Source organism: Mus caroli, unplaced genomic scaffold (genome assembly GCF_978045245.1).
Source record: "Mus caroli unplaced genomic scaffold, Mus_caroli_1 scaffold_9, whole genome shotgun sequence".
Classification (NCBI taxonomy): Eukaryota; Metazoa; Chordata; class Mammalia; order Rodentia; family Muridae; genus Mus; species Mus caroli.
The window spans coordinates 89,124,908-89,137,307 of NW_028227264.1; the positions used below are offsets into that span (position 1 = coordinate 89,124,908).

Genomic DNA, 12,400 nt, shown 5'->3' on the forward strand with positions numbered 1-12,400 from the left:
GAAAAATTAAAATAGTTTGAAAGTTGGGGCTGTAAAGATAGCTCAGCAGGGAAGAACATGTGTTGCTATTCTAGAGGACTTGAGTAAAATTCCCAGCATAACATCAGACAACTTTTGTGCTCACAAACACACACCTTTACACAGACACAAACAGATACACCATTAAAAACCAGTAAATAAAGTGTTTAAGAATAGAATACCTCTGAAAGACCCAAAAAGCAGCTGAAAGAGTCAGATACATATATTTGCACCCAACCAATGGACAGAAACTGCTGACCCCTGTGGTTGAATTAGGGAAAAGTTGGAAGAAGCTGAGGAGAAGGGCAACCCTGTAGGAGGACCAGCAGTTTCAACCTGGACCCCTGAAATCTCTCAAACACCGGACCACGAACCAGGCAGCATACACCAGCTGATATGAGACCTCCCAACACATATACAGCAGGGAACTGCCAGGTGTGGGTTCAGTCAGAGAAGATGTACCTAACCCTCAAAAGACTGGAGGCCCCAGGGAGTTTAGAGGTCTGGTAGGGTGAGAGGTGGGGGGTGGGAAGGAGGTATAGGATGGGGAACAGTCAAAGGGTAGACTGGGAGGGGAATAAAATCTGGAGGGTTAAAAAAAAAAGATTAAATAAAATAAAAAAAAAAAGAATAAAATACCTTGAGTTCATGATGAATAATATATTTACTAAGTTAAAGATGAAGCTTTGACTTTTCAGGGAATCCAGAATGTCTGCATCCCTGGTTATGCTATCAGGATCTCTGTTTATTTGAAATCTTAATTTTCTTCACAACTGTGTACATAAATTATTTAGCTAGTTAATGTTAAAGCTAAGTATTTAATACATTCAGGAACATAGCATCTAAGGACAAAGTTATGCATTTAAAGAGCTGCAATTTTATTTTTTTGTTCCATCATCTAATACAAAACTCCAGATGTACTCACTTTTGTCATTTGATCTGCATCGGGTCTCACGGTTGGAGTTACATTTAACAACAGTTTCACGTGTTCACGAACTTCCTCGGGTATACTGGTCAGTGAACTAGATCCTAAACGACTCAACTATTCAAAAGAGCAAATCCAGACATGAGATATAACATTCAAAAGGCTAAGAACCCTTTCTACTCAGCATAGCTGTTGACAGTTGACAGCACAAACACTAACTCTACTTTTTCAATATTAACTAAAAATGTCTTTAATATTCCAAGTCCCTCCATGTCTAAAGTAAGGCAGGGGTATTTACAATACTCTATCTAGTAAAGGTCATGATAAAGCTGTAGGAACTAATATAACCATTACTTATAGAAATGACTGTTACTGCCGGGCGTGGTGGCGCACGCCTTTAATCCCAGCACTCGGGAGGCAGAGGCAGGCGGATTTCTGAGTTCGAGGCCAGCCTGGTCTACAAAGTGAGTTCCAGGACGGCCAGGGCTACACAGAGAAACCCTGTCTCCAAAAAAAAAAAGAAATGACTGTTACTAAACTGTCTTTACACAAACTTGAAATGAAGTGCTCATTTCTATGAAGGAATATGTTGAATGAAGGAATTTCTGCTGCTATGATTGCCTGCAAAGACTGCACAGGACCAAGCTAGCCAGCTCTCCAGCATGGGAGAAGGACCCCAGCCGTCGCTAAGGAGCTGTGGCAGCTGCTGGCTGCAGGGAGAGGGTACCCTCCAGGGGATACGCACACACTCGTGAGGACATGGACAGTGCAAAGCAAACCTAATGGTCACAAACAACTGACCTGAGTTGGAAGGGCACTTGGGAATATGGGGGTGGGAGGTGAGTCTGGGAGGAGTTAGGTGGGAAAGGGGGTGAATGTGATTGAAAGGCATCGGATGTGTACATAAAAATCTTTTAAAAATTAATAAAGATACTATATTTTTAAGAATTTTTTGTCTACATTTTAGAAAAAAAAAAAAACCAGGAGAGATCTAAACCCATGTTAATAGTCGAATACCTGATCCAGTTGTCTACTGAAGCTCTTGTAAATGTCCTGCTTGTTGACTTCAAATATAGGTCTCCCTTGATTAAACACGGCGTACATAACAGCTCCTAACGAGTACATGTCACTGGCAGTCTCACAGCTCACGGACAGGATATATTCAGGAGCCAAGTATTCAGGATTTGGAAGACACAATGATGGCAAGTTTGGGTCCCACTCTTTACAAGGAAACTTGGGCTGTAAAAAGTCAGAAGGGGGTGGTACATTTACACAATGGAATACTACTCAGCAATTAAAAACAATGAATTCATGAAATTCTTAGGCAAATGGATGCATCTGGAGGATATCATCCTAAGTGAGGTAACCCAATCACAAAAGAACACACATAGTATGCACTCACTGATAAGCGGTTATTAGCCCAGAAACTCAGAATATCCAAGATACAATTTGCAAAACACATGAAACTCAAGAAGAAGAAAGACCAACGCGTGGATACTTCATTCCTCCTTAGAATGGGGAACAAAATACCCATGGAAGGGTATGCTACAGAGACAAAGTTCAGAGCTACGACGGAAGACCATCCAGAGACATGCACTCCATCCCATATACAACCATCAAACCCAGACACTATTGCATATGCCAGAAAGACTTTGCTGATAGGACCTTGATATAGCTCTCTCTTGTGAGGCTATCCCAGTGCCTGGCAAATACAGAAATGGATGCTCACAGTCATCTAAAAGATGGAACACAGGACCCCCAGTGGAGGAGCTAGAGAAAGTACCCAAGGAGCTGGGGGAATCTGCAACCCTATAGGTGGAACAACAGTATAAACTAACCAGTACCCCCAGAGCTCATGTCTCTAGCTGCATATGTAGCAGAAGATGGCCTAGTCGGCCATCATTGGGAAGAGAGGCCCCTTGGTCTTGCAAACTTTATATGCCTCAGTACAGGGGAATGCCAGGGCCAAGAAGTGGGAGTGGGTGGGTAGGGGAGCAGGTAGGGGGGAGGGGGGAGGGTATAGGGAATTTTTGGGATAGCATTTGAAATGTAAATGAAGAAAATATCTAATAAAAAAATGAAAAAAAAAAAAAAAGAAGACAGAAAGGGGATGACAAGGTTAGACTTCAAGTAACAGCAAGCCACCACAGGCCACAGCTATCTTTAAATTTGTACTGACTCAGCTATGCGTGGTGGCACCTTTAGTAGGCCTTTAATTCCAGCATGTGGGTCAGAGAGGCAGGTGGATCTCTGTGAGTTCAAGGCCAGCCTGTTCTACATAGTGATTTCCAGGATAGACAGGGTTACATACAGAGAACCTCTTTCTGAAACTAAAAGAGACAACGACAGCAACATCATTTTATGGAGTCAAGCAAGAGAAAATGTTACCATCACCTTTAACTCTAAAATTCCCAAGTCAGCAAATCTGGAAAACATGTGCAACAAACGCCTGCGCTGTAATAAGTGCTATCACAAAGGTTTTCTAAGTCATCGGGAACCAATCAATGCAAAGCCTGGATGGCCTAAGGCAGTGCTCTAAGTATGAATGGACAGGTATCCTGAGTCACTGGGACAAGTGCTTGGGAGTAGAAAGGCGGAGCTGAGACCCTATCTGAGTGCTCAGCAAGCACCTAAACTCACTGCTCCTACGCGTACACCACACTGAGTTGTGGTAAGGAGTACCTACATAAATGCTCCCAAGAGCTTGGGAGATCAAAGGAGGGGGTGGGGAGGAGAGTGAGTTATACGCATGTGTGAGATTGCCAAAGAATACACTGAACCGCTTTTTAAAATGAAGAACATACTTAATAAATGTCAGCATGCTATCACTGCTAGTACTCTGTGATCCCTGAGGATGACACGCGGTCTCACAGGCAGGAGCAACGGTGTTAAGCAATCACCATAGCAGTTTGTGTATCTGGATCTCTAAAAAAGAAATTTCTGTTTAACTAGGTTGCTCAGTTTTCTCTGGGGCCTTTTTCTCAAGACATCTAGAGAACCAGTCACCCGACAACTATTCTCTGGCAGGGCACAGGGACAGTCAGAGTTCTCCCTACAGCCAGACACACAATGCACCATCACTGAGTCCATGCCTTACCATGCTACATAACATTTTCTGCTCCACTGCGGATAAAATCATAGATTTCCATGATTTTAAAAATCTAGACGTGAGAACATTAAACCAATCTAAAGCTGCTGCCATTACCTCCTGTTCAGAAGGGTTACTTGATGACACACAGAAGTCAAACCCCATTATTTTCCAGGCTCCGCTTTTATTCAAAATGACATTTTCAGGAGTAACATTTCCATGAACCATTTTTACACTGCTATGCAAAAATGACAATCCTTCAGAAACCTGGAAATAAAACATAAAAAAATGACTTGTAAAAATTGACTTTTGAATGGAAGACAGCACCTGCTGGGTCTCCTAGTTTTCACAAGTCAGCTAGCAATCAAACTCGTGGGGAAATTGTATAGCAAAACTCAAGTACAGCTATAAAGAGGTTTCTTTTTATAATAACAGAAAGAAGATAAACTTCTGCTGTATAAATTAATTCATTTCCAGTTTGAAACACGAGATAAATTAATTCATTTCCAGTTTGAAACGTGAGACTTCTCATTGAGTTGGATAAGATTTTTATGTAGTTACACTTTATATTTAAAATTCAGCTTCTCTAAGAGGTAATTACTGTGCTTAGTTTTAAGTATTTAATGTTTACTTACAGTCACACTGAACTAACACAATGTAACTTTTATATCGGTGCCAGAGACGACTGTGGAGTCAGGTAAACAGAGCAGACTGATATCTATAGCAGGAAGAGGTAGGTTCTGGCAAGTGGCCCCTCTCTGACTTCCAAGAAACCTCTGTCCCTGGCTTTCCTCAAACTCTCCTGGTCCCTTCTTTCTAGTCTGCTGTCCTGGCTTTCTGGGCTCTGCTCACTTCCCCAGTTCTCACCATCATTACTCCTCGACCGTGGAGCAGGGCCTCTGCTCTATGCCCAGACCTCCTCACCAGACCACCTTCTCTTCCCCCCACCCCCTCTCCTATAAGCATCAGAATCCCAGAGAAATCCGAAATTGAGTTTCTACTCCAAATTTAGTTCACCGGTCCTATAATGTTTTCCATTCTAGTTAATAATTACTTAGTTTTTCTATTTACTAAGAACAAAAATCTCTGAATTATCCTGAGTTGTTTGTTTTAATTTAGCCAATAAGCCCGCCATGGGAGTACCTGCCTTTAACCTCATAACCCTAGTACCCTGAAAGTGGAGGCAGGTGGATCTCTGCTGAGTTAAAGGACAGCTTGGACTATATAGCAAATTACAGATGAACCAGGGTTACACAGTAAGTCCCTGTCACTATACATAAATACACACACACACACACACACATTTGCAAAGCATCTAACTTTCACTTCAAAATAGACATAAGACATGATCCAGGTTTACCCCCTTCCCACCTCTGCACCACCACTGTCTCTGGCCAGGGCTGCCCTAGGAGCCACACCTATCACATCTCTTGGCTTCTGCCCTTACCCTTCTTCTACAGTCTATCAAGGCAGCTGCTTCAGCACTCTGTTAAAACATAACCCAGACTACTTACTCTCCTATTCAAACCTCCTATCTCTCAGAGTAAAATCTGGAGCATTTCTTTGGCTTCCAGGAACCCATAAAGGTCATGTAAGGTTAAGATTTATAAATGTTCCCAAAGGTAATTAAATAAGACCCCACTCCCTGGAGTAGACTACCTTCCTATGAGCTACAGATCAAAGAGGCCTCCAAAATATAAGTAATTGTCACTGCTGAATGCCCACCAGAACTACACTGTAATGTAAGACTTTACTACAGAAGATAACCCAGTTGGTCACAGAACAGAGAGTGGAAGCTTTCTACTTGCTGGCTAGTTGACAAGATGCTAGAGAAATGGTTGTCAAGGGTCTTAGCTGTGGACTCCCTGCCAGGGAAAATTTATATTATATTATATTATATTATATATTAAATTATATTGGGAAAATTTATATTATATATTAAATTATATTGGTGCAACAGTAACAGTCTGTGACCCAGGTAAGCAACCTCTTTCTGACTGGAATTAAGGTCCGGGCCATAGGAGGAAATGTATACCTAATACTTTAAGTCTGGTTAAAAGCCTATAGCTGAGGAGGCTGTAGGTTCTAATAGGGAAAAACAATGCTATTGTTTTGTTAAACAGACGTGACAGAACTGCCTTCCAAACCACTGATCAATAGAGCTAGCTGAAGGTTCTTAGAGTTGGTAGAGCTGCCTGCAGAGACGCACAGCAGTGTGACTACCTACACAACACTGGACCCATCACCACTCATGACAGTGGGAGTGGGAACTCAGGGTCCTCCCTGGGGATCTACAGGCAGTTTAACCATTCTCAGAGCAGGAGAGGCATTTTCTTCACTGATAGTCACTGGTAAGGTTCCCAGGCTCCTGCAAGCAAGCCTAATTAAACTAACTGGGTCACTAAAGAAACAAAGACATTAAGGCAGAAGACAGACTAGTTAAAAAGATGAAGGGGGGTGGAAAGATGATGACTCAGCAGGGAAGAGCAGAGGTGCCCCCATTCAATCCTCAGCTCCCACACGGTGCCTTACAACCATCTATAACTCAAGGTACAAGGGATCTGATGCCCTCCTTCGGCCTAGGTATGGTGCACATATTTATGCAGGCAAAAACACACATGTTTTTAAAAAGAGAGGAGAGGAAGGGGTGGGGAGCAGTGATAAGAGAGTAATGAAGAACAGGATCAAAACACATTACACATAGGTGTGAAATGTCACAACGAAACCACTGTTACAAAGGTAACAGATGACGATAAACTTTGTAAAGTTGTACATTTTCAAAAATATTATTCCCAAACATAGCTTAAAAAAGAACAAAGGGGCTGGCGAGATGGCTCAGTGGTTAAGAGCACTGACTGCGCTTCTGAAGGTCCTGAGTTCAAATCTCAGCAACCACACGGTGGCTCACAACCATCTGTAACGAAATCTGATGCCCTCTTCTGGAGTGTCTTAAGATAGCTAGTATACTTACATATAATAAATAAATAAATAAATCTTTAAAAAATAAAAAAAAATAAAATAAACAGTCTTTAAAAAAAAAAGAAAAAACCAAAGTTTTTCAAATCTAGAAGTTTCCTTAACTTCACAAGAAAACAAGCTACATACTTACTGTATATTTTTAGAAGAGTGACTTAGTTATATTTCTATACAGGGATCATGTCCCATATACTTTAGTTAAAACGCCAGTGCTGTAGCATATTAACTCTAAGGCACAGATCAGGACTATGTACACAGATACATATGGGGGTTACTTTTAGTATGCATGAGAGTTCATATGTGGGGTGGTTATGTGCATGCATGGGGGGAGGGGCGGAGGAGGACATCAGTGTACTGCTCTGTCACTCACTCGGGGCCTCTCACTGAGCCCAGAGCTAGGCTGGCAGACTGGACCCATCCGCAGACTCTGCCCAACAGACTGGATTACAGGCGTGCACACATGCAATTCCTTAAGCAAGTGCAGAGAATTCAGACTCAGGTCCTTGTGCATACACAGCAAGTGCTCTGATCTGCTAAGCCTTTTCTCCGGCTTCTATTTTTTTCTTGTTTTTATTTTAACTATCTGTCTGTTAACCTTTCAAATTATTTTGTAGTTTGGGAAAACAGTCCAGTTGCCTGCTACAAAACAACAGCAATCAAAATGAAGGTGGTGCTGGCACAAAGACAGACCAATGAGTCAGGAAGAAAAACCTAGAAATAGTCTCTACATATGGTCAAATGATTTTTTTTACGGTGGCACTAAAAGCATTCAATAGGGGGCGGGGGTGCCCAGCTTCTTAATAAATGATGCTAGGAAAACAAACTATCAAAGAATGAAGTTGGACCTTTATGACATTCACAAAAGTTAACTCAAGCTAGAGCTGTAGCTCGATGGCACAGCATGTACTGAACATGGAAAAGGCCCTACACAAGAACAGTAAAACCAATCAACCACCTGGAAATGGATGAGAGACCTAATGACAATGACAGGGCACTTCCTGACGCTGGCTCTCACAGCTCGGGTATTAACCAGCAGCACAGGTAAGAAGGACAATGCTCAAGGCTGACATGACGCTCAGCAGACGATGCTCAGCAGATGATGCTCAGCAGGGAGAAGCATCTGCTGCCAAGCCCAGGCCTCACACACGTAGGAGAACCCACTCCCACAAGTTGTCCTCTGACCTTCACATACACACTCCCCCACTTAAGGCACAATGATACAATTTTAAATTGTTTTAAAATTTTTAGTAAGTAATATAATCTTTATTTCAAAGGAACTCAGAATTTACTAGCGAACCTAATCCATGGTGCTAGTAAGCAGAAAAAGAAAAATCTTAAAACAGGCATATATGAAAAGACCAACAATACCTCTCAATGTAATCTAAATTTCCTTAAAAATATTTTATAGTTATTAAATACCTTTATTTTCATTATTAAAGTTTTGTTTATGAGCTATAACAACAAAAAAGTTTATGAAACAAACTTACATAATTTAAAAGAATTAAAAGGAACTTACCCAACAGCCAACAAGTGATCCCCTCAAAGGTTACCAATGTTATCAGTTTCATATATTTAAAATAATTTAGCAAGGCATTGTGGTTCGAGGCTAGCCTGGCTTATATAGCAAGTACCAGACCAGCCAGAACAATATGGTAAGACCTAATTTGTATGTTTGGCTGGGTTTTTTGTTTGTTTGTTTTTTAGGGGGAGAGGAGGAGGGAAGGGGGGGCACACATAAAATATAACTTAAGACTAATGATAAAGACAACAAAAATTCTAAGACATGAAAATAATTTCCAAATTATTGTCAAGGGCCAAAGGTTTACATCATGTAGTCTTCGTGGTAGATCAATCTGAAATAGATGCAAATTGTTTTAAAGAAAAAGAAACTTGTCCCATATTAAATAAAACTACATACCTGAAGCAAACCATACTTAGTTTCTACATCATAAAGTTTATAATCCTTGATGTCTGGAGATATTGAGGAGGGCAGATTTTCCCAGTTACCAAGAACATTGGCTAAACTGGCAAAAACCGGTTCTGTACAAAATGCCAAGCAATCCCTGTTTCAAAAGAGAAAAGAGTTACTATCACTTTTACACGTTATAAAAGGTAAATACATATAAAATAACAGATAACCTATCAAAGAGCTAAGTTAGTTAAGAAACTACTTCATAGCAGTAAGAGAGTCTGGGGTGATAACCCCAGCATGACTACAGCACCCCGAAACCAGCAAAGGCATATTTACACACAAACCGCACGGGATAAGTCATTCAATCTTTTAAGCTAAGTACTGTGACGACTGTGATATTTTACATTTTAAAAGTCAGAAAATATTTCAATTTTGCTTTTTAAGTGATTGCTTGAAAACCAAAGAACTGACTCGAAACTGTTTCATGAAGCCCTCCTACACTTATCTGTAAGGCTGTAATTTTCAGAATACGCTCCAAGAAACCTACAGCTTTCTCACAGTCCGCAGGAGCAAGTCGGGGACACAGGCCCTACCCATTCTCAATGAAAACAGCTTTATCTACTTTGTACATCATTTTGAAAGGAAGGATTCAACAGTTTAAGTTTCAATTACTGGTTTGTTTTTTGGTTTGTTTGGTTTTGGTTTTTTGTTTTTTCTTTTTTGTTTTGTTTTGTTGATTTAAAAGATTTTAATGTTCATTGAATGTTACCATGGAGACTGACAGCCTGTACCCATGACATAATGATCACCTCAAGCTTTGAGACAGGTAAGGTCTGCCCCAAGCCCTGGCTTTTCTATTTACTGTCTTGGTGATGCTGCACACCATCTCTAGGAGCCTCTCTTTGTCGTTTGTAAGATGGTGCTAACAGACACACTCTGGAGGGTTCCGTAAGAACCAAGGGCCTTAATCATGTAAAGTAGAAGGCAGGGCACCAGCTTCTGCTGAGCACGCTCAATGAACTTAGCGCTGCTGTCATAATTACCAAGCATTCCAGGCCCAGCCAGGCTTTAGCTTTGGGCTCAGGTGCAAAGGACAAGCCAGGCTCCAGCTCCAGGCTCCAGCTTCAAGATGCTGGTTATTCAACAGCGGCTCTGCACTCAGACTCCATGTGTCTGTGATACACTGCTTAGCTTTCCTTCTGCCTTGAACTGATTTTTTCAAATGAAAAGAAATGTGGAATCTAAATCTATCATCTCAATCCTAACAATACATTAAAAACTGGAAATTATTGCTTCTAGTCTTTAAAGTGTCCCTCCTCCTATGATGAATGCTTACTACAATTTTCATAAACCTCACAACTACATGTCATAAAGTAACCTCTGAATTGTGCCTCTTCCTGAGGACAAATAAACTCCTATTTTCAAGGCTCATCAGGTAGAGATTGTCATGCAAGTCTATTGCCCTGGGTTCTATCCCCAGAACCCATATAATGGTGTAAGGAGAGAACTGACTCCACAAAACTGTCCTCTGACCTTTACACACACCAGGACATGTATGCCCATACATATCATCACACACACCCAACTTAATAAATGGAAAGAAAAATGTTTAATTTCCTAACTCTATTATCTAAATCACTGTATAAAAAGCTATATGATAAAGGAAAGTCCACTAGCCCTTCTCATCTCAGGAAACTTCAAACATATTATGAGACATAAGACAAATAGATGACAAACACAACAGAGACATTTTTATAATAAGAGATCTGAGCATACTTCTTGGTAGCACAGTATGGTATGGTTGAGAGAGAGTGGGCATGCGTGAGCTAGCACATAGGCTCAGGAACCAAGCTGCCAACCCCCAGGTTTGCCATTCAAGCCAGAGTTTCAATGGTGCCCCATCCTCGTCCTGGGGAGGCATCTGCACAACTTTGCGCGTGGTAATGTCTGTGCCTTTGTTTGGGAATCATGAGATGGAGAGACTTACTGAGGCTTTCAAACAAGGCGCTTTCAGAAACCTAATATGTAAAACAAACAAAAGTCAACCTGTCCCAGCTGAAGGGAGATGGGAAGCTTAGAACCCGCTGCTTGCCTGCTCCTGCCTTATCCTTAACACCCTAAAGCCACAGAACACAACTGCTGACAACTTAAAAACCTTCTAAGTGAATACAAGGGGACAGTGGGCTAAGGAGTATGGAAGAAATAACGCTGAAAAGCTGACTATGAATAATATGGAAAAAATTTGCAAAGGTAGGGTATCTAAAGGATTGGTGCAGTCATGACGATACATAAGTCCTATTTTCTGATTTCCTAAGCTTACCATCCAGTAAAATCGATGGTGAGATAACGGAGACTATGGACTGACAGACAGGACATTAAAGGGTTAACGTCTAGACCAGCACTTGGGACACATACATCAGCGATCCCAGGAGCTTTAGTGAAAAGCAGATCAGAAATACTAGCCAAACAGCAACAACAGCCTCTTTCAAGCAGTGACTGCTCCAGTTCCCTCAGATCTGCTATGACTACTAGAAACAAGTATGGACTCGTGACAAATGTGAAAAGTACCAATATTTCATTCGACACACGCAGAGGCTCTCTAGCAGAGGCTTGCTAGTCGAGGCTCACTGACTGTTCCTGCAGAGAACCTAGGTTCTGTTCCAAGCACCACTCAGTGGCACACAGCTGCTGCCAACTCCACTTCCAGGAGCGACACCATCTTCTGGCCTGAAGGCTACACACACGGTGCACATACACTCACAAGCAGACACACAAGCACATAAAAATAAATAGACACATGCATGCATGATAATATAAATTTTAGGGTAACAAATGATCCATCTGATCTCAACACTTAGTTTTCAAGCTATTTTGTTGATAATATTTGAAACAGACCAAATAGTTACTTTTAACTACTTATTCAGGACATTTCCTGTATGAACTATCAAACACTTACCTTGACTCTTCTAAAGGATGCTGGACAGTAAGAAGCCGAGGGTGTCGTAGTCGGGTTAGCTGTTGGACTCCTCGTTTTAAAGAATCAATGATTTGATCCTTTTCAAATTTTTGATATTTGTCAATCAGCTTTTTATCAAAGACAAAAACAGCCACTTCCTAATTTTAAAAAAATATAGCTAATTTTATCAGGAAATATATAAAAGCAGTAAAATTATATCTGAGTGCCATAACGGTCTATGAACAAATAACTAAAACTAAGGTTTTAGAAATGTTAGCAATATTGCAATAGTATACCAATGAAAAAGCTGAGTAAATAAAGATAAGTAAATCCAAATATGTTTAGCAGCGTCAGACCCCCGTCCTCACTTCTCATAAGGAGACCACGGGGAATCCCCATCTTGTAATTATCAGAAACATACACAAGCTATGTGCCACTCGTTCCTCTATGTAGTAGTGCTCTTAACTCAAACAAAACATTTGAATAAATGCTTAAACCTTCAAAATGTTATTTGTAACGGGACTC

General features: G+C 41.0%; 1 protein-coding gene across 4 annotated transcripts in view; it reads right to left on the reverse strand.

Annotated features, from left to right (window-relative positions):
* Scyl2 (SCY1 like pseudokinase 2) overlaps positions 1–12,400 on the reverse strand; it is a 53,546-nt gene that overhangs the window by 25,408 nt on the left and 15,738 nt on the right. For all 4 annotated transcript variants that reach the window (XM_021174278.2, XM_021174275.2, XM_029482581.2 and 1 more), the window contains exons 3-7: positions 11,876–12,033; positions 8,926–9,070; positions 4,149–4,298; positions 1,961–2,182; positions 944–1,060 (exon numbers count right to left, since the gene is read on the reverse strand). In XM_021174278.2, coding sequence (XP_021029937.1) covers positions 944–1,060; positions 1,961–2,182; positions 4,149–4,298; positions 8,926–9,070; positions 11,876–12,033 — 792 coding nt within the window. The remainder of the gene's footprint in view (positions 1–943; positions 1,061–1,960; positions 2,183–4,148; positions 4,299–8,925; positions 9,071–11,875; positions 12,034–12,400) is intronic.